The sequence below is a fragment of the Pagrus pagrus genome (assembly GCF_965226575.1).
Source record: "Pagrus pagrus genome assembly, chromosome: 9".
In the NCBI taxonomy this organism is placed as follows: domain Eukaryota; kingdom Metazoa; phylum Chordata; class Actinopteri; order Spariformes; family Sparidae; genus Pagrus; species Pagrus pagrus.
Window position 1 is genome coordinate 20,577,421 of NC_140193.1, and position 23,258 is coordinate 20,600,678.

At 39.8% G+C, this 23,258-nt stretch overlaps 2 protein-coding genes across 4 annotated transcripts; one reads left to right on the forward strand and one right to left on the reverse strand.

The window, feature by feature from the left end:
• Window positions 1-9,267: 9,267 nt before the first annotated feature.
• Window positions 9,268-13,349, reverse strand: u2af1 (U2 small nuclear RNA auxiliary factor 1). Its single transcript, XM_084363018.1, has 8 exons — window positions 13,241-13,349; window positions 11,397-11,484; window positions 10,823-10,889; window positions 10,570-10,619; window positions 10,302-10,400; window positions 10,054-10,187; window positions 9,711-9,803; window positions 9,268-9,611 (listed from the first exon to the last, which is right to left on the reverse strand). Exons 1-8 carry the CDS (start codon window positions 13,282-13,284, stop codon window positions 9,482-9,484), a joined length of 705 nt encoding a protein of 234 aa, XP_084219144.1. The 5' UTR covers window positions 13,285-13,349; the 3' UTR covers window positions 9,268-9,481.
• Window positions 13,350-16,736: 3,387 nt separating this feature from the next.
• Window positions 16,737-23,239, forward strand: gabpa (GA binding protein transcription factor subunit alpha). 3 transcript variants are annotated; one of them, XM_084363044.1, is made up of 10 exons: window positions 16,737-16,867; window positions 19,520-19,622; window positions 19,713-19,857; window positions 20,037-20,121; window positions 20,237-20,461; window positions 20,568-20,762; window positions 20,879-20,935; window positions 21,220-21,345; window positions 21,819-22,011; window positions 22,546-23,239. In XM_084363044.1, exons 2-10 carry the CDS (start codon window positions 19,546-19,548, stop codon window positions 22,766-22,768), a joined length of 1,326 nt encoding a protein of 441 aa, XP_084219170.1. In that variant the 5' UTR covers window positions 16,737-16,867; window positions 19,520-19,545; the 3' UTR covers window positions 22,769-23,239. The 3 variants fall into 3 exon arrangements, with proteins under 3 accessions (XP_084219170.1, XP_084219168.1, XP_084219169.1); XM_084363042.1 differs by lacking the exon at window positions 16,737-16,867 and adding an exon at window positions 16,925-17,065; XM_084363043.1 differs by lacking the exon at window positions 16,737-16,867 and adding an exon at window positions 17,095-17,484.
• Window positions 23,240-23,258: the final 19 nt, after the last annotated feature.

Below are 23,258 nucleotides of genomic sequence, written 5' to 3' on the forward strand. Positions count from 1 at the left end.
CTAAACAGACGTAAAGTTGCAACATAAAGAAACGTTTGGTGGTTTTGCAGAAACGTACTTAGCTAACATTTACTGCGGCGATTGGGTCGTCTCACCTTCTTCTAGAGCTGAAAAACACTGTATTAAGTTTCTGACTTATGAGACCTTTTGCCCTGAAACTCAAAACTCTATATTATTACTCTGTATTTTTTGTGTGTTCGTTATTTTACTTATTTTATGTACATTTACTTTGCTTAAATTTGATCTGTATTTGCTGCCATTGTATTTACCTGTTCTCGTTCTTAATAAAGAAAATTCAAAAAAATGTTTCCAGTCTTTGTGCTAAACTAATCTAGCTAGACATGAGAGTAGTATCAATCTTCTCCAGTGGTGGATTGTAACTCATAACATTTTCTCAAGCACTGTACTCCTGACTGTACAATCTTTATGTTTGCTTTACTTTACATTTTATGCTATACTGTACTTCTTCTCAACAACATTTAAGAGGTAAATACTGCACTACCTCTGCATCAGGAGGTCATTTAAATCATTTCAAGGGCTTTACAGTGACTTAAAACACACCCTCCCCTAAGTATATTAAAGGCCTCAGTCCTGAGGCAAGTAATTAACCTCTAATTTTGCAATTATTCTCAGTAGGCAAAGAAAGCATTGAAAGGCTGAGAGCGAACTGGACGTGCGTCATACTTAATGTCCAAACGCACCCACTGTTTTCTAACCCTTTTCACACACTGGCAGCCTTTTGTGGCGCCTCGGATGATCTGTTTATTCTGAAAATGGCTTAATTTCGTTACGTCAAGAGCAAGCCGGACCTGAGCAGCTGTCCATCCAAACTAAACAGACCTGATCACTGACCAAATGAGGAAAATTAAATTGTATTTACCTTTTTTTTTTTTACTAAGTAATAACACACTGAAGTAGGTAAAAGGTAGAGAAAGGCTTCAGGGAGATTGAGATTATAATGATACAAAACAACACCACATTCATTCACTGTAGACAAACACAGATGCTGAATATTTTCAATAGGTCAGATCATTTTCACCACCTTGAGACATGAAACTCTGCCCAGTTAACCACTGAATATGTGATGTTATTCACATGCAGATTTCTGAATGGATCTGGAGTTTTCTGACCATATTAATACATATATTCATATATGTCTATCATCATAATTTCACATCATCATGCATATTAAACTATTTGAAACAATCTGAAATGCAACAACTGGTAGCTACATCATTCAACCTGTGACATGGGGTCATGATTAAATAGTGCATGACTTTAAAGCGTTGCAAGACAAAAATGTGGTAACCACTTATTTTAAAGAGACATGAGTTGTAAAATATCTTGAAAGTTAAAAAGGTCAAAGCCCACACCAATGGGAGCTCCTCTCTCCAACAGAAAACACTGCTCCTGAAACGCATCGTCAGTAGTCCAGCCTTTAATTCTGTGACTTTGTGACATCACAATATGTCACCATGTCATATAAAAGCAAATTTCATGTCCAGAAGCTAGCTTGGCACACAAGTATTAATTTAGCATAGCTGCTCTGTTGCCGTTAGCGGTGCCGGCTCAGGCATGTGTGAGCTGACCAATCAGACAAGACTGGGGGCCTTAAAGAGGCAGTGTTTCAGACAGAGGGGTAATACAGAGCTGCAGCGCTGGACAGTATGAGAAAACTGATGTGTTTTTTGAACATTAAAACATTTAAACCCATTCTAGCAGTGACCCAAAATAAAAGTATGAACCTGAAAATGAGCATAATGTCTCATTTAAAGGTCTTGAAAGTGACGTTAATTTCATGTCAATATACCAGAAATACTGATCAGCCCATGACTAACGCATTGTTTCTGGACTTGAAATAGAAAATACCACAAGTTTCCAAAGCACCACTCTTGTGACTCACTGACTCAGTGAGACTTTCATGTTCATGTGATTGTTTCATCAACAAAGGACGTAGCTGCCTACTGAGTTTGCTGTACAGTTTGCCTCCAGGCTTCACACTGAAAGACACCGTCATTACTGTGGGTTGAGTACATGAATGTAATGAGGTGACGCTGCTCCTCCCGGTTCATGTGTTTTTGTATGGTCAGCAAATGCAAGGACGAGAAGGCTTTGAGACAAGTTTCAAAGAGATGAGGCTAATCTGTTTTCAAATTGTATTTAAGGAGTCGTGGATTATTTTCTAAACTATTCTGAGTTGTGCACAGAGCGAGTCAGATTGACAGGTAATATCACTTATCATTATGAGGTGTTTCATTTATTTTTTTATCTCATGATTTACAGTATATTCATAATGAGTCATTTTACTGCTAACATTTTCTTATCTTATCTGGAGCATTTTTCTCAGTTACCATCAGTTGTGGTTGTGCTACTTCCACTTAGAGTGATCATGATCAATGTTTAACATCTACCTTCACACCTACCAAGAATTATTACGCTGGTGAGGCCCACATCATACCCGTCATTCCAAATATTCAGCCTGTCACCATCCCTGAAGGCTTGGTTTGCCCATGTCCCTCACAAATAAGCAACATTATTATTTATATAAAATAACAGCTTCACAACCATGCCGATGGTACAGTGTCATACGATTGGGTGAATGGTGTCTCTGTCTCAGGTTATGTCTGACAAACAGTGGGGGGCGCCAAATCTACAACATGTCTACATAATGTTGCTTTAAATCAGATGTGTGGAAGTACTATGGTTTCCAAACTGTCCTGTCCCTCGAACCAACACCTCTATTCATTTTTCTTACAGTTCTTACATATCGCACCTTCAAAGCTCATAGTTTGTTCATCTTTACTGTTCTGGTTCGCTGTCACTGCTCTCATAGTGTTGTTTTTAAGCCACAGCAAGCAGCTGCTTGGTGAAAAAACCGACAGTACATACCTGTTCAGCACCAAACAGCAGACATACACAGTTAGCAACTAGCTGGTGAACACAGTGGAACATTTAGCTGCTTAAAAGACAATTTTTTTATGTTGGTACAGACCAAAAACAGAGCTAAAAGAGAGCTTTATTATAATATGTCTGGCCACTGGGGGCAGCAGACACAAGTTGTGAACACACAACACTGAAATATTTATCACCTCTTTAAGTGAGACGATCTTGTCAGCAAACTGTTGGTTATTTACGCGTCTGTAACAACTCCTGAGGGAAATATCTGTCTCTTCAGCAGCTAGATGCTCCAACATGTTCACCTGCTAATAGCTAACTGTGTCTGCCTGCTGTGTGGTGCTGAGCAGATTGTCAAGAGTTGAGTTTAAAGAGCATTTTGATTTAAAACAGCTGGAAACAGCACTGGTGAGAATGGGGAGCGTCAAGAAAGACAGTACTTTTGTAAGCACTGTGTCAGATGACTGGGTGTCGCCCTGGTGTGTGGACAGATCAGATGAGCACATGAAGGACAGTAAAGGGTATGATGGTCTGTGGTTTTTCATCAGCTGTTATAGTGGTTGCAATGTATGACTAGCTGACCCCGTTGAAGCCTCCCTGTTTAATAATGAAGCTGATGGTTACAGTTTCTAGTGTGACACTGAGTGTCACCTGCATGTCGAGTCAATATTCAGTGACACTGGAGCTGCTGAGTCATTTGAAACAGTTTCCATTTTTTCCTCATCAAGAATAACGGTGCAATGATAAAACTAATTCTAAAAGATAACTGAACAGTTGAGCTTTTCATTTGTTGTTGCTCTTTTAAATTCTTTACATATTTTCACTTTAAAGTCTCTTACAAACACAGTTTATCAACGTCATGCTAACATTTGGAGTTAAAGGTTCAAAAACAAAAAAATGAAATAAACAGTTCACTCAAAAAAATGAAGGGTGTAAAAAACATCTGCTCAAATCAATTTGGGATCTCAGAGCTTCCAGAGAATTACATTGTGTGACACGGAGGTGAGTAGATAATAACTGTCTTTTTATTTCTGTGTGAACTGTTCCTTTGAGAAAAAGATATTCCATGAGAAGGGTGCCTACATGGTAAAGGAAACCAAATCAAGGATGGTTTGGAGAATAAAGTGCCTGAAAAAGCTGAAAGTCTGACTAAAATCAATAAGGTAAGCAGTGATTCACTAACAAAAAGAAATTGGGACGAAATCAGCTGGATGTGGTTCACTTCATCGTCATAACAACATTAAACCAATGTCAGTCTAATCATACTATGATGACATGCTGTGATGCATTTTAAGCCACATTAAGTTACATTTTTTCATATTGTCAGTGTGTTTCCTCTTGAATCTGTTGAACATTGAGAAGATAATGTTCTCATGAGGAGCTGAAAATACAGAACAGTGTGTTCAAGTAGAGAGCTGTACTAAAATACATACAATGTAACACACACACACACACACACACTACAGTATGCTGCCCTGCAGTGTGTTAGAAGTGCCTCCCTCTGGTCTATTGAGACACTACACGTGGTACCAGCAGGCAAAATGAGGGTACGTCAACGCTGTCAAAACTTTCAGCCTATCCGAGCTCCTTTTTTTTTCTCCACATATTTTTCCTCCACCCAATAAAACAGCTATTCTGCTAAACAAACCATGTGCCAACCTAATTTGGGGGTCTGCAGGGAAGTCCCTGAAAGAGATGTATTGTATTAAAGCAAAGAGCATGGTGGTTTGGGTGCTAAAGAGCCCGATGACAGACTGAAAAACACTTTTGTTAAAAATGTATCTGCTGCCATCACCAGAAATGCTCTTTGGGTTGGAGATCTTTTAATGTGGGGGAAAAGTGGAGGAGAAAATAAACATGGTCTTTACTATAAACTGTTACATGGAGATTTTATAACAACAGTGTAAATTGTATTATTATAATATCAACATTTACAAATTGCCTAGGTTGGTTTACCCAGCAAAATGATCTGTAATAAAATAAATTATTTTAAATGTGGTGATTTAATCAACTATAAGAACTTAAAATGAATAAAATTAAGAACTTTTCAGAGACCGTTACGTGCGGTGGCTGATATCTGTAAGCAGACTTCCTGTTCTTGTGTTCCTTCTTAAAGGAAGACATGAGTCAAAGACAAAGTAATCAAGACAGAGTATTTTTGAACATTTTACTATTTTAGCATTTACTTAAAAATCACCTCCAGACTTTTTTAAGACATAAAAACACTCAAACAACAGTTTGTCTGGTGTGTTTTTTCCCAGGAAAAGTTATATTGCTTTGTTCATCTTACATCTACTCCTTCTCCCTATTTAAAAGACCAAATTCTGTGATTATATAAGTATTTTTTTATTTGATATTTTTAACTACTTTTGTTAACTACAAAAGATGTCTCCCACTTAATGTCTCCTACTGGTAATTGGGAGACGTCAAGTTCCCACATCAAACTTGTTTAAGATACATTTTGGATGATGACTGGCCTCCAAAGTAGTTGTGATGTCTGAAAATCATCTCCCTGATGTCTGAAACTGAGATTTAGTGTGAGCACAGAGAAGTTTCTCCTTCATCAGACTGATGTGACAAGAGTCCTTTATTGCTAAACTCTGCACATACATAAATCTGCAGTGAAGGTCGAAGAACAGAGTAAAGTGACATTTGAGTGAATGTGGACTTCTGACCCAAAATCATCTATACTGTTTATTTTAAGGCACACATAGATCGAGATGCAGATCATTTAAAAAAAAATCTTTTTTTGCAACAAAACTGTTGTGTTTTTGTAAGAATGGCTGTCAAATGTCCCTATCAACACATCCCAGAGATTTGAAAAACAAATCTGGTCTGATATTTTCTGCCACTAGATGGCAGGCTTCATCCACCAGCTACAGAAATATGAAGCAGTAGGTTTACAGAAAATCCATTAAAAGTTTTAATGCTCACATGCAAACATCTGAGCAAAACCAATTACAGCACTGACTGGAAAGGTATCAAAAAACAGTGAAGAAGGATGAAGGAGGTCATCTTCAACCTCACACCATCTGATAAGAATCAGCCAAAACACTTAACTTTAGAAAGATGTTAAAGGATTAATAGCATAAAAACTAATGAGTATCTAATTGGGTGTGTCGCTTATGTGGATCCAAACTCAATAAATCCACAGATGTTGCTACACAAACACTGAAGAGAACCAGAGGTGCTCGTGTGTTGCTTCTTGGTAAGCAGGCCGCATATTCCACGTCTCAAACAGAAATTCATGACAGGGACGTTGTGTCCGACAGAGAGCATCCAGAAGACGGGGGATCCTGCCCCTTGTGTGTGGTGATATAGTTGAGGAGGTCAATTGCTGTCACAACGGCCAACACCATCTGTCTCTGGCAAAATGACCCATCAGCCTTATCTGGAGTCAGAGGATAAACATTAACTACAGTGCATTTCAAAGATGGCTTTGGTTAGTCATTTGTTATAGAAATACTTGAAAAGACAAAATATTTGCGAGAAATTGAGATAAAAATTTCAATACCATGCGTTTGTCTGTTAAAAACATAACCCCCTGTAGCCAGTTAGCTTAGCTTAGCGTATTTAAGCATGAAGACTGTAAACAGGGAAACAGCAGGTTTGTCTCTGTCCAACATGCAAAATCACAACAAAATCTGCCCATTAATGAACACATTACATCTTGTTTGTGTAATCTGTACAAAAAGTGTGAAAACAACAATACATCGTTATATGGAAGGGTTGAACTGAATTAACTTGAAATATCTTTTTGTCCCTGAGCAGTTGCTCGGCAACCAGCAGAGACTCCAGGATGTGACTTGTCCCATCTGAGAAACAGTCCAGCACATAATCATCACTAAAATGGCAAATATTACATACTTTTTACATTACATTACATAACATTATACTTTTTTACATACTCTGATTAAAATGTTTGTTCTTTCAAATAAACCTTTTAATTAGAGAGTGTTTAATGTGCTGGTAGAGAGCCAGAAAATTAAGGAAGCGATTAACTAAACTCTAAAAAGCTCTCTGGGCAATCTAGCATGCACGTTTCAGACTGTCCCTAACTTCAGTTCCTTAGTTTCCTGTTTCCTGTTTCCTGTTAAAGAGCTGTATCATCATCAATCTCATCATCAAGTAAAACGTAAACCTGTCAAACACCTCTTCAGCTTCATCCTGTGTGGCAAGTTTGGTTAAAACAGATTAAATTCAACAGATGCATGTATATTAATTTAAGTTCTGCATTGTTGAAAATCCAGCTGCCTTGGCTACTGTTCATGTTGTACAGACAACAGTCTGGATCAGTTCAATACTGAAGATGTATTTTCTGGCAGGACACAGACGGTAACACAATGAGAGGGGCAGACAGCTGTAGACTCCTTTCAGAAACAGTTATTTAACACAAATCTCTGGTTTTGATTAGTTTCCCCATTAAACCCTCATGGATGACTTTCTCACCAGGGTTTGATATCTAGGAGGCTGAGGAGGTCCTTCTCACACATCCACTCATCACTCAGGAACTTTGACCTGGAGGCAGAACAGATGAGAAGGGGAGACATTTAAAGATTTTGTACGTGGGATGTCCTGCAGGCAAGAGAGTATTGTCACCTTCATGATCAAAGTTGTAGTATTCTTATAATATTCCTATGATCATGGGTGAGGTTGCATGTAGATAATGACGTAGTTGCAGACAGAGTCGGCCAGGATGACCACACAGTGCTGTCCCTCCTCAAGCTGCTGAGCCATCTTTACTGCTGCTGCCTCTGAGCCAGAGCTTCCGTCTGCAGGATACAGGCTAATTATTCTAAGCATAATAAGAAGAAGGTAACAAAGAGGGCGCTAAACCCTCCACATGATAAGTGCAATATCATTTACAATACCAAGAAAACCTAAATGTTATCACTTGAGCGGTGAAGTCACTGCACAGAAGCCCCTCCTCTCTGATCAGCTTGCGAGCCATGGTGAACGTCTCCATATCAGCTGATTTATACAGCATGTCAACAAGCTGCATAGATTTATCACAAAACACATGATTGTTGCAACAGTACAAGAAGCTCTGCACACAGAGCAAACCAGAACTAGCATGTTCAAATGTACTCATGCACAAGCACACTCACAGATCTGTCCAACACTGTGGGGATATAGTCGTATCCAATGCCCTCCACTTCAAAAGCGGTCTTCTTTTCACAAGTTCAGTTACTTGTTTCGTACCTGAATTCACCATTAACTGTTAATCTGAACAATTCATGGTGTAGTATATGGTATCATTGTAATCCTTGAACGTCAAAACACGGGTAGGCATCCCCTTTTCTGTGTTATCATGTTTGGTTCAGGAGATGTGATGCAAAATACATAATACAGTTATGGTGGAAAGTAATATGGCCACCACGTGGCATTTTGGTGATGGCTCCATATCTGAAATTGTTCAGGGCCCAAAACTGTTCCACGTTTCATGCTTTTAGTGAATGATTCACCAGAAATTTGTCGCATATCATCCCGACTACTGTACTTAAAAAGGTCAAATAAGGAGTAATACATCCCTGTATACTGCTGTCATTTTAAGACGTGCAAAGTCCTCAACAAGGCTATATGTCTGTTTGCAAAACTAATCAGCCTACTTGTTGGGACATTATTAACAAGAGGTCAACAGAGAATCAAGAAAATTGTTTCTGTGCTCTTGGGGGCTTCACAAAGATCTTAAATTGTATCCAGAATAGGTCCTGAAAATGTTATCTTTCATCCATATTTGACCAGATATATTCCAACAACACTATGGAGAGGAAACGGTCTGTAGCTAATCTAGAGTAATGATATTTACTGAATATGGACGTGCAATGACACATACAGATATGCCATAGATATAATCCCTATTCTGAGAATGAGCTTTGAGCTACATACATGGCAAAAATATGATGCGTCTGGTATCCTAGTATACTGTATGTCCTCATGATGTATATTGAGTCCATCTTTGACGGGATATGGCTCACGTCAACAGAACTCTGAATATGCATCACAAATGGTCCGATTCTCCAGAGAATCTCAAAGATGTCCATTTATAATATTTCTGGGTTCTGACCCTTTTTGCGCAGTGATGTGTTTTCTTTTGTCCCGTGGGCCAACATTTTGTTTTAGTTTTGGCCCTACAAGAGAAAAAGTTTGGCCACCCCTGGTTTTAAGTGACTGTAATGTCCGAGTCCAGGAATACTTACTGCTGCTATGTTATCTGTGTCCAATGTAGTCATCAGGCTGTTAATTTGAAAAAGTGATCTATGGGACTGAATACCAAACTAGACTTAGTTTTAATAATTATCAGTGAATTCATTCAGGAAAGTGCTACAACATAACTTGTAATAACAAGAAAAGATTCATGAGTCAGTCACGTTAAGTAAAAATGTTAAATTTTAATGGAGGTGAAAGTCATTTTCAGAAATCATGAAAAAACAAGTTCTTCAATGCTGTCACAGCTTCAAAATCAGGTACCTTTCAAGAAGGCCTAGAGTGGACCTGGAAGGGTACAAACTTTAAAAAAAAAAAAGGAACAAAACACTGGGGATGGACACGGGGAGGGAAGGACAACTAGTCATGGCTTTGTGGTTCAGAATCGCCCGGAACGTTCTCTGTCTCTGGAACGACGTCTCTCGTGGTCGCGTCCACCTCCTCCTCCTCGACCTCTGTCCCGAGAGCGAGATCGCCTCTCTCTCGATCGAGACCGAGACCTGTGACGGCTGTGGAAGTAAGGGAGGAGTGGTCATTAACTGCTGGAAAACGACTATGCAAGCAGACAGATTAGGTGCCTGATATAAAGGTAATGGATGTGTTCGTACCTCTTCCTCCGACGCCCATAGAGCTCTCTCCTCAGTTCACGTGAGATGGGCTTCAGATGCATGAAGTTACAGAAGCCACCACGAGTGCATTCTCTGTGGAGAGAGGGAAATATGGAGCAGTTAGAGCAGAGAAAAATAAGACGGCATGGCAGAGGAATCACATCTGAGGCGTATGACGGTATGCTGATGTGGATACGGTTCACAAACGTACTTTATCATTCATTTTAAGTCTGTAATATATGTTTTGAAACCTCTATGATTTATGTTCTCCATGACGCTGTGAGAGATATTTAATCAAAGTGAGGTAAACTTAATAAGCTCAATCCTATCAAGGAGCACTCACCCCATTTCATACTGGCGACAGCAGGCTTCTCTGAAGTCTGTGACAGGAGAGAGCTCAGCATGGATGGGCTGTCCATTAAACCAACGGTTATTCAGGTCCATCACGGCCTTCTCTGCGTCCTCTTCATAACGGAACTACAACAACAATCAAGACACGGATTGAATGTAACTGTAGACAAAAGTCACAGGCTCTCCTCTGGATTCACGCTTAAAACCATGACAACTGCGGCTTTTAGGCACAACACTTACCTTGACATACACATTTCCTACTAGGTGGTCCCCGAGGTTGTCACATACGTTCATTTCCTCCACTTCTCCGTACTTTTCTTCCATCTCTGTGAAGACCTCCTGCAACAATGAGATAGAAAAATGAAGTGTGTCTTTGGTGTTTGTACACATTAAAGGAAATAGACATAATGTGTTGATTAGTGAGCTTTAGAGGTGCTTGATTTTTAGCTGTTTATGACAAAGGCTTAAAGGTGAAAGAGTGTACCAGCAGCAAAGTGATGTGGTTTACCTCAAAAAACTCGTCATAGTGCTCCTGCATCTCCATGTCACTGATGGCACCTTGTGGATATAAGAGAGAATCATAGCAGGACAATTAAAAAAAACTAAACAGGAATGACATTCAGGCCTTTTGCAATTCATTCTTGTCACACACTACGCCTGTTAAGGACAGGCATAACATAATTGGGGGTGATGAGAGATGGAGGAAACGTGAGAAAACAACATTTCTGATTCTGATCTCTGTCATGGGATCAAACACTTACAGGTGAGCCCATCAGCAGACTGGGCACTGTTCTGTGGGTTCCGGTAAATGTTCAGGAGGGCAATTGTCTGAAACATAAAAACGGTCATTATAGGGATGATTTGCTTTATTAGGGTATCAAACCTCACCATTTTATTTGGTAATGACAGGATACCTTCACACAGGTACTGAAAATATCCTTTGCTATCCTGTGCTGACTGATCAAAGGCCTAGTGTCACAATTTTTAACTATTGATAATTAAGTTCTGGCAAAGAATAAACCTCCCACCCAACTGTGTTTTCATCACTATGATCTTGTTACTGTAATTGTCATTGTATCCTATCCATTGGTCCGATAATTACAATATTAATGATCTAAATCTCATTGATTCAAAAGTACAGCAAACAAATCAACATACACAATATGTATCTTGGTGCATTTTGTCACACCTGACATTAAAAAAACACTGTACTAATATAAATGTTTTTTCTATACATTATGGCAGATTGGTCTACAGTAACCCTGTAAAGTATACATGGAAGATATTTGAAAAAAGGAGAGCCACATGGTTGTTGTTGAGGGGGAATGATCTTACCTGGCTGAATGTCGGCTTATTGTGTAATCTGGAGCAGCGGTCGCCATGTCGGCAGGCACCAATTTTAAAATAAAAAGAGCAGTTGACTCTGAGGAAAAAGAGAAGACAATGAAGATGAAACATCAAAACAGAAAGTTCTCTAGGACTTTGTCATTATGTTTGAAAGAAGAATTGACTGACTATCCATCCGGGCAAACAAAACCATTTTAATGGGAACTGAAAACCTACATCTGATGTCAATTCTTTCTCCAGACAGTCTCAATTATCTCTTGATGCCACTAAAACGTTTTTGCTCAACAAAAGTTATGACTGAAAACAGTGCAAAGTACATTGAGTTATGGGAGCTCTTGGCCCCCAGGGTGTGAACTCTGGCAGGCGTACAAACATCCCTTCTGACGTCTCATGTTTTGGTGACACATAAATATGCCACCTGAAACTAAACAAAAATTATATGTATCAATAAACACCTGAATTTCCTCTTGAAATTAATAAAAGATTTTCCTAATCAATTTAAAGCCCCATCTATAAGAAAGACATGCTGCAGATATAATCTTGCAGGGGCAAGTCCAATTTTTCCTCCAATTATAATTTACTCCATTTCCATTTTACTCCTAAATCTCCTTATACCTACTAGGGCTGGGTATTAATTAATTATTTACTTCGATATCGCACTGAAAATCAGATATCTTATTGGCAATTCTCAGCCATACTGCCCACCAATATCTGTCAAGGGCTGCAACCTAAGAGTAGCCGATTATTTCCTTGATGAACCAATTAGTCGATAGTTAATCGATAATTGTTGAAGATCAAGAACGATGTTGGATCAAAATTTTCTAGAGCCCAAGGTGACCTCTTTATGTCAGCCTAAATGCTCACATTTTAGCCACTGGAACCAGCAAATGTGAGACATTTTCATTTGGAAAATGGCTGAAATGAGAAATGATTACAAATAATTGCAGATGGGTTTCCTTTTAATTGTTTGAGGTCTTTATATATCTGTCACATTTTATTCCAAAATGTATTTTGGGTGTCACAGAGAGCTTTACAGAAACAGAGAGTAAACCAAAGGTATGCTAAACCAACGACATTTAATCCGGATTTATTGACCAACATTTAGCTGAAGTCGGTAGTTTTAAAAGCTTAGAGTCAGGGTTATCACATTTTAATTATGATCGGGGCGTGGCATCAACTGTTTCATAGCAACAGCTGCCGATAGCAAAAGAAGAAAGAAGCATGCTAATGGAAACAGATGTGGGAATAAAATTAGGTTTTAAACGTAATGCTGCGCACTGACCAATGACTACACATACCTTCATTCATTACCGCCGCTTTAAATTCCTCTCCCCACACGATAAGTAACGCTATGAAACTGGAGGTTTTGGTTGTAAATGTACTTTACAGCACAGCACAGTGCGGAGGTGGCTTAGCTGGTTTGTATCCGTGTATTTCCCGCTGTAACAAAAGACTTCTATAGGTCTCGGAAAGTAATTAGCATTAGCTAACTCGCGGCTAGATGGTAGTCTGTGTATCGTTTTACTTCGAGCTTAATTCATTAAGTGATTTTGTTTGTATTCATACGAAGTGACCCGATGTGACCGCTTTTCTTTTCTGACCATGCACGCTTGCTCTGTTCTCCACACCGACGCTGCAGGAGCAGGCAGTTGCGGCGCGTTAGCTACCGTTAGCATGCTAGCACTAGCCGTTAGTTGCTAAAGCCGTTGTATCGGCCCCAGCTACACACCGTAAACACCACCATACAGTGTATTTCTAGTCAAAGCGGACTTTGGAGGAAGAATTTACGAATAATTGTTTAATAACTAATTAAAAGAACGTGAACTACTTACTTATCTTTCTCTGTCCCAAAAATGGATGCCAGGTACTCTGCCATCTTGGCTCGCCTGTGCTCCACCAGCAGCAACAATGACGAGACTTCCGTCCCACCGCCTTCATAATAAATGTCTAATCTCCATTAACATGTCTGCTGAGTCTGAATGTTGGCACAAAACCTGCACAAATTATATTGACATTTACGAAAACCTAGGCAAGCTAATGAAATCAAAAACAATATCCCTGCAATAACTTACCTTTGTCTTTAAGTTAACATAACATTCAGTACAGCATTGTAAACAATGTGTAGTTTTTGTTGACAGTGTCCAGAAGTTGTGGATACAACTGTGGTGGTTTGAGGGTCCATATTTTGCTATAATATTGGTTTGTGGTGTGTATATTAAAGTATTCCCGTTCGCTTATATCCTTATATTATCAAACTGTATTGAAAATGAAGGCCCACCGTACATGTGTTATTTAGTCAATGCACACATCTACTTACTTCTAGCCTGTTTTACCAACATGTTGTTATTTAAATTGGAATTATTTAAGGAACAAAAACAATAGGACACGAGTTGACCCACTGTGCAATAGTAATAACTCACAATAACCACAGTACAATTCATCTGAACTAGTCTGTGTCATTTATCCTCAAGCTATCATTAAAATAAAAGAGGTTTAATTAAAAAAACACTTATTGCCTCATCGTCAGTCTATTATCTGTATCTGTATTTTTCAAATATCCTATTTATCTGTGCTTTTACCATGCCTTAAAAAGAAAACTTAAAGATGCCGGGTCTTTATTTTGAAGGAAAGACACTTAAAGCGGAAATGTTTGGCTGCTTCGGTCACTTCCGCCATGACCAAGACTTTCGAAACAAGAGAGGTTTTCACACAATACACTCATACATACACTATGTACGATCACATAGGACATCAGTTATATTTACACAGAGGCCTGTTTTATGAGGATGTACGGACAGCCATAAAAATCTATTTGACTATTCTACATTTTCTTAAATGTTAATAAAATAATATCAAGCTAACTGTATTATAAGTGAATGTGCACTAGCATTTTCTCATTACAGCATAAACTAGGCTATAACCATGGTTCCATTAAATCCCAATGGTCTTTCTAAAGCTACTTACACTATTTGATATTTTTAATGTTTAATTAAAAAAAAAAAAAAAAAAAAAAAAAGACAAATCCCACCGGTCCACAGGGCGCAGTATTTTAACAGACAAGAAAATGAGAAACACACCAATGTCTTACCCTGTGTAAAATGATCAAAGCCAACAAACATCAAGGTAAGTTTATTTTGTGGATTTACTTTGAGAAAATTAAAACATGACTGCAAACCATTTACAGAATGACATCACAGACATTGGTTTGTTCTTTGGATACAGTCGCATGAAAAAGTTTGGGCACCCCTGACAATTTCCATTATTTTCATTTATAAATCATTGGGTGTTTGGATAAGCAATTTCATTTTGATCCACCAAGTAACTGATGGACACTGTAATATTTCAGTAGTGAAATGAGGTTTATTGGATTAACAGAAAATGTGCGATATGCATCAAAACAAAATTAGACCGGTGCATAAATTCGGGCACCCCAACAGAAAAATCACATGAATATTTGGTAGAGCCTCCTTTTGCAAAAATAACCGCCTCTAGCGGCTTCCTATAGCCTCTAATGAGTGTCGAGATTCTGGATGAAGGTATTTTGGACCATTCCTGCTTACAAAACATCTCCAGTTCAGTTAGGTTTGATGGTTGCCAAGCATGGACATCCCGCTTCAAATCATCCAACAGATTTTCAATGATATTCAGGTCTGGGGACGGGGATGGCCATTCCTGAACATTGTACATTTTGAGCAGTGATTCAGGTCGTTGTCTTGTTGAAATATCCAGCCCCGGCCTAACTTCAACTTTGTAACTCTTGTTATTCTCAAGAATCTGCTGATATTGAGTGGGATCCATACAACCCTCAACTTTAACAAGTTTCCCAGTACTGGCACTGGCCACACAGCCCCACAGCATGATGGGACCTCCACCACATTTTACTGTGGGTAGCAAGTGTTTTTCTTGGAATGCTGTGTTCTTTCGCCGCCATGCATAACACCCCCTGTTATGACCAAATAACTCAATCTTTGTTTCATCAGTCCACAGCACCTTATTCCAAAATGAAGCTAGCTTGTCCAAATGTGCTTTTGCATACCTCAAGCGACTATGTTTGTGGCGTGTGTGCAGAAAAGGTTTCTTCTGCATCATTCTCCCGTACAGCTTCTTCTTGTGCAAAGTGCACTGAATTGTTGAACGATGCACAGTGACACCACCTGCAGCAAGATGATGCTGTAGGTCTTTGGAGGTGGTCTGTGGGTTGTATTTGACCGTTCTCACCATCCTTCGCCTCTGCCTCTCTGATATTTTTCTTGGCCTGCCACTTCTGGCCTCAACTACAACTGTGCCTGTGGTCTTCCATTTCCTCACTATGTTCCTCACAGTGGAAACTGACAGCTGAAATCTCTGAGATAGCTTTTTGTAGCCTTCTCTTAAACCATAATGTTGAACAATCTTTGTTTTCAGGTCATTCGAGAGTTGTTTTGAGGCCCCCATGTTGCCACTCTTCAGGGGAGAGTCAAAGAGAAGAACAACTTGCAATTGGCCACCTTAAATACCTTTTCTCATGATTGGATGCACCGGTCTATGAAGTTCAAAGCTTTGTCTGGAAAATACCCCAGTACTCAGCTTTTATTAGAAGATGAATGGTATGCCACTGTGATCATTTTCTGTGAAGACAGAGTAAATTATTATGCAGCCTCAGAGGGGTACCTAAACTTTTTCATACCACTGTAATATTTAATAGCAGATTAACAGAAATGCAACAGTACAAAACCACCTATAGTTTATTTCAGAACATTCAGGAGTCAGGATATTGTATATCAAGGGAATTTAAGAGCTCGGTCTGCAGGAACCAAGTGACCAGCAATAATAATGTAGGTCCCCCACCAGGTTGTATTTATCTGTGTGATAATTACTGAAACGGTAGGGGTTCGAAGATGGCCCCTGCATTTCTACTAGTGAGGTTTTATAGAGGGGGTTGTGTCAGAGTTTATGAGTTTTTGCTTATTTCTTGCAAATTCTTAAACCAAGGAAAACTAGGACTGTGCAACATGTCTTTAGGGAGCTGAATAGAGGCACACAGCTTTTTTTCACGTCAGGGGCCCCAAGTGAACTAACCCCCCATGTTGTGGATATCTAAAATTGTATATTTTAGCAGTATATAGCTAAACCATTGGCCTTGTTTTACAGATCCTACTCATGTTTCACCTTCTACTCATTCAGTAGGCTTACAGGAAACACCAGGAACTTCAAAATAAATAAAAACAAGTGTGAATGGAGGATTCATGACACCATTTGGGGGAATTCATGGCAATATTTTCGTGAAGTCATTTGAATCTGGGTGATCAAGTTACATGGATGACTACCATGACTTTAGGCTGATGGGAAACCACGTAGGCCCACTTTATCAAAACAACGACTCAATCTGCTGGACACACATGTGTAAATGAGAACACGACCCAAAATGTCGATAAGGAAGAACAAGTCCCCGCTAAAATGAAGACCGGAATCGCAGAAATGTAAGCCTCTTGTATTTTCCTGATCAGTTTTAGGGTAACGTTAGCTGTGTGTTTCCAGTTAGTCTCCGCCCCTCCCCTCCGTGTGTGTAGTTGACCAAAACTTGCATGATACGACTCGACTGTGTGAAATTTGGCTGCTAATCTACCACAGTTGAGTTGAACATACGCCAACATCGTTCAAGGCCTGAATTTGATGAGGTATGGTTTTTTCGGAGATAGATGTTTGTTCTGAAGAAAGTGTGCTAAATTACGGTCGTGTGAGGGGCCTATTTGTCGTGCTTGGACTCTCTTCCCGCTATTTTGTAGCCCACTAGCTAGGCTAGCTAAGCTAGCTGTTGTCGAACCCTATTTATTTGAGTGGGCAGAGGCCGCCTACCCCCAAGCAACAACACACAGCAGCATTAGCCAACTTCCACTCAAGCTAGGCTAACGCTGACTACCACGGATCCGACCGCGGCTGCTGTTTTTCTCAGCACCGTGACAATAGAAATAACGAAGATAAACTCGTTTATACCAGAGAGAGTTCAGTGTTAGCTGGGTTGCTAACAGTAAAGCTGAGCAGACGCAGTGAAGCAGGGAGGCTGCCGCGGCGCGGATCGTCCAGCTACAAACACAAAGTGCGTATATATCCACAGACGACAAAACTGCTTTTGTGATCCATATTTCTCCTTGTAGTCGAGGTTTCTGTCTAACCGAGGACCATTTCAGTGTATTAGAGACACCGCACTCCCTGTGTGCTGGTAGCTTTCCTCTGAAGCTTGTATCGTTATTTATCACGGCTGCTCTCGGAAGTCTTGCAGCGCTGTAAACCTTAGCCAGGATTTCCGGCTCCTTTCCATTTGCCCTATGCTGTTTTGTTTCCGTTTATTCTATTTCCGTTTTAAAAGTTTTCTTCGTGCAGAGTTAAAGTGTGATATAACGAAGATTTGTTTGAGTTATGATGCGCAATGCGTTTGTAGGATATTTTAGCCGTTGTTTAGCAGGCGGGGAGCGTCGGTTGTGTAATGGGCTGCCTCGCCCCGCGGTGCATTCGCGTACCAGATTGTAGCTAACTTGCTTCAATGTAGACCAGCTTCAGGGTGTCGACACGTGTAGCCTAGTGTATACACATTAGTTTTCCGTGTCTTCCAAACATGTGTTTATGATGTGTTGTTATGGTTGGTGACTATTTTTGATAACTTATGGCCTATCTGTTGGCCTTTAGACGCCAAAGCCTCGCCCTCGAGTTGGCTAACGTTAGCAGTTGGAGCAGTCAGTGAACTGTCCCAGACGGCCAATGAGGAGTCGAGGCTGAAAGGCCTTTATGATAGAAATCCCCCAAACTGCTGTTTCATATCTACATCATACACCCTCAGCCCACTGACACACATTTAACATGCGGAACCCGAGCTATTGTTATCAGTGAGACATCAAGTATTCACACTTCTTAATGTCTTTTAGTTGTGTGTGCTACTAAACCTCCCAATTAAAGACTAATAAACGAAATAATCACTAGTTTTCCCCTCAAAGTGAGCTATAGTATAACTGTGCTATTAATGTAATTACATTCTTTCTTAAATGCCATGTGGTACCATATCGATTGTGATCATTTTATTTTGCATTTCTTGGTTTTATATAATTATAAACTGAATATTTTGTGGTTTTGGAAAGTTGGCCAAAATATCAAACAACATTTGATGTAGAGCCTCACAGATACTCACTTGTGGGGGCCACTGCTGATACGAATATTCCCCTATGATATGTCAGTCAATATCCACACATTTTGTTGCACTGATCCCTAAAATGTGTTTATCAGTCAGTTAACAGTTGTGACAAAGACATGTAACAGGCAGGATACTTTACTGTAGTGCAATAAACTAAAATGACATCAGTGCACTGAAACAGTAAATGTAAATGGGAATTATAAGTATAGTATAGTAAAATATTAGTTATAAGAAAGTATAAATCACCCCAAGCATCTTCTTGTATTTTAAAATCTCTAAAAACAAAGTTTTCATATTAGCGCACATCGGACAGCATATACGCCAATATTGATATATTTGTGATAGGCCAATATCGACTGATAATGTATCGGTTGGGCTCTAATTTGATGTCATCACCTTAGATCTTTGAAAAGTATATGATACAGTTTCAAATAGTGTGAAACCAGAACGTTTTTCAGTCTACATTAATATGAAAAAGAGAGAAATTTCTTGCATTTGCAAGGCATATTTGCTTGATAAATAACTTAATGGTTGGGAAGGCGATTCTGTGGATAGATAGCTGATTTTTGCGTTTCATTCCCAGGTCGTCAAATACCAACGCTTTGGGTTGATATTCAGTCCTAATTTAAACCCAAAGTGTCAATATTTCATGATCTGGGAATGAGACTCAACAATCAACTACCTTTTCTACAAAACTGCCTTCTCCACCTTTAAATGATCAGTTGATTAACACATTTTTTAGTTGATTCATTTTAATGATTTAAATGATTCTGTCTCTTTGAATATTTTGTGGAATTGTCTTGATCCTAATTTTTCAAGCTTTTGTTAATCAGTGACATTGACAGTGTTATTGTCCCTTTCTCATATGATTTTGGTCTTGTTGGTGTGCTGTAATATGCATTAATTACAGTTGAGCATCTTATTCATTACTTTCCCTACTTTTCATCAGCTTGGCTCCCTTCAACATAAAACGGAATGGCCAAGAGTGAACCAGAAGAGATGATAGAGATCGAGATCGATGAACGGGAGAAACAGGCATGCCTGGAGGAAGGGTAAGTAAGGTGGTGGTTATGTGAATTGCATACTCTTGCACGTGCTGCAACTCCAGTTATATTTATTTTCCATCTCTTTTTTAATTTCAGTGTTGAGGAGCACACCATCACAGCATCAGATTTGATTCAACAAGATATCGACATTAATGAGCCCATTGGCAATTTGAAGAAGCTTTTGGAGCCCCGTATCCAAATCTCATTGGATGCATATGACATCTGCTTGCAGGACATTCAGGTAACAATGGACATTAACAGAGCTTATCAAGATCTCTGTATGATTCAAATATTTTTTTGCTGTTGCAAGAAGAAAAAAACATAGTTCAAGGTTGTGCTAGCCATCCCCTCGACTGCAAAGTATGTTGAGTTGTCTCTGTCTTCACATGTGATTCAGCTTGTCTGTTGTGTTCTTTGTAGCTTCACCCTGATCACAGCCTCTTCGATCAGGGAGTAAAGACAGATGGCACAGTGCAGCTCAGCCTGCAGATTATAACCAAACCAGGTACTGATAAAATACTTCAGAGAACATAAATTACACAAGCATATTTTGGTGCTCGAGGCAAAATTCAGATTTGACTCATCAACCTCATTCATTTGTGTTTTTGCCCCTTGTCCAGGTGAAGAGAAGTTGAACATTTTGGAAATAGTGAAGCCGGTAGAAACAGTAGAGGTGGTGATCGATCCAGATGCAGCAGGAGAGGAGGGAGCTCTGGTGGAGGAGGGTCAGCTCATTGCCGTGGACCGATCTGGCCTGTCTGATGAGACATCAGAGCAGGTCACACGCTGGGCCGCAGCACTTGAAGGCTACCGCAAGGAGCAGGTCCGCCTTGGCATACCATATGGTGAGGAATACTTTAATAAAATACATAACTATGAGAAAAACGATCCCCATAAGGTGGTGGATACCAAACGTGTGATAACGTATGAGGCTTCTCTCATTCTACACAGACCCTGTGCTCTGGAGCGCTGACCAGGTGATCCACTGGGCAGTGTGGGTGATGAAGGAGTTCAACATCGATGAGATGGAAATAGGCAGCATTCACATCCCAGGCCGAGATCTCTGCGGGTTCAGCCAGGAAGAGTTTCTTCAGAAAGTGCCCAATGGAGAGATCCTCTGGAGTCACCTGGAACTCCTACGCAAATGTAAGCAGATAGAGTTGTTTTAGGAGCGTATACGACCATTTTGTACTTACGGTGTGTTTTAAGGAGACAACAACGGTCAAAATGAAGACCCTAATCGCTTTATTTATTTATTCCAGATGTGTTGGCAAGCCAGGACCAGTCAGGAGGGGACGCTACAGTCACCATTGATCAACGTAAGTGTTTTATTTTAAAGTCTTCCAAAAGGGAAATTAAAGGTTTTGACATGTTTACACTTAAAACCTGAAAATGCCCTTATAGACACACTCTGGTATGGACCGTCTTTGTCCAGTCAAATTAGTTGAGAATAGAACAAATTATTTAAAGATAGAAATTGTCCTTATCCAGCAGATGTAATAGCTCTCTAGAGATAATAAACTTATGTCAAGTCCAAAATGCTAGCAGTCCATTTGTTGTTTGATGCTCCGTTCATCGCCAACTTTTCCATCCATGTCTCCAGCTGTGCAGATAATCCCGGCTCAAGTGAGCACACCCACTGCCATAAAAGTATTGAAGCAGAGCCGAGGCCCCAGAGCTCCTCGTATTTCAGGAGGAGAGGAGCGCAGCTCACCTGGCAACCGCACAGGTAGTACTCTGCACATACATTTTATGTACATACTTTACATGTTTGAACAGCCTGAATGCACAGAAAAACATCCCAGCTGTAGCAATTCATCTACTGGTGAATCTACTGTTAGGTTAAGTTATAGAGTTGTCTTGTCTGCCAATAGCACATCAACTGTGAGATTTTGCTGTTCTTTGTGTCAAATGATTAAAAAAAACCTAATCCATAAATTGGGGACTTGAAACAGTTAAAATAAGTCGTCTTGACCTTTAGAATACTGTTACAGACATTTTCACAACTTTCTGACATTTTATAAATCAAACTATTTATTAATTGAGAAAACATTTGGCAGATAAATCAGTAATAACAAATGTTGTTTGTTGCAGCCTGACTGCTGTGTTTCTGAATGCAAATGCATCTGTTATTTTATATGAATGTGCTTTATGACTGTTTCTAACATTTTACGCTGGGTGCTGTTTATCGTCTGTCATCAGGCAACAATGGTCAGATCCAGTTGTGGCAGTTCCTGCTGGAGCTGCTGACAGACAAGGATGCAAGAGACTGTATCTCCTGGGTGGGTGAGGAGGGCGAGTTCAAACTCAACCAGCCAGAGCTCGTGGCACAGAAATGGGGCCAGCGCAAGAACAAGCCCACTATGAACTATGAGAAACTCAGCAGAGCCCTCAGGTTTGTTTCTTCCGTTTCTTTTGTTCAAGGGGTACTCCGGCTGGTTACTGTGGTACTTACATTTAGTTGGAAAGACTTATTAAAAAATTATCAGTATCATGGCACTAGAGGTCAACATAGCCTCACTTTTAGTCCCTAGTAGGGGTCACGCTCCAGAAACAGGATCCTACATTTACCACAATAGCATCTTTCAAACTGCATTTTCTAACAAAGGCTTTCTGTTAGAAATTTTAAGTCTCAAGCTCATACTGAGAGGAGGATGATGATGACGATGATAACAAAGCTCCTCCAGGGGTACAGAAGACATTATACAACTGTTTTCACAGGCTGGTTGGTACTTAACAAGTAAACTGATGTCAAATCAGTGGAGCACCCCTTGAATCTGTGTGGGTGTCAATGTGTCTTAGAAAAAAAAGTATTATGATGGTGCTATTGGAAATGACATGATTTAATTTATTTTACAACATAATCTTAATTGAATGATTTTATTTGGTCTTTGTGTAGCCGCACTCTGACTTTCACCTTCTCTTGTAGGTATTATTACGACGGGGATATGATCAGCAAGGTGCAGGGCAAACGCTTCGTCTACAAGTTTGTGTGCGACCTGAGAACTCTGATTGGCTACAGTGCTGCTGAGCTCAACAACCTGGTGACCGAGTGTGAACAGAAGAAACTGACCCGCATGCAGATGCACGGCATCGGTCAGCCCATTACTACAGTGACCCTGGCCACCACGACACTAGACAAAGACAGTTAAAGGACTTTTCATTACAGCGCTCTCCTCCGATGTTTGGAAATCAAAATCAACTTTCTTAAGTTTTTGACACAGCTGTGTTCAGTAGACACAGGAATGCAAGGCTGATCCCCGAACAGTGCAGTTTGATGGAGGCAGGTGAAAACTTTTCTTAGCTTTTCTTCAACGCCAACCAAGAGAAGCTTGTTCATGATGAGTGGACGGATGTCTGTTGTGTGCATGTGACTGAATGTTTGAATGTGTGACTGAGAACCCGGCTTTGAACTATGTGTAATTTGTTCCTTGTCTGTAGTTTAGGACATTTTCCACTGTATATACCGGTACTTCATGTTTTTGATAGACACAAGGACAAGTGTATTTTCATATTTCCCATTTATAGAGGCCATGTTTTGTATTTTATTTAGCATTTGTCCCCTAAATTGTTGGACCTTTTTTGTCCACTAGGGGGAATAAAGTGGCAAGCCTTTTTCTTAATGTTTGTGATTCATCATTT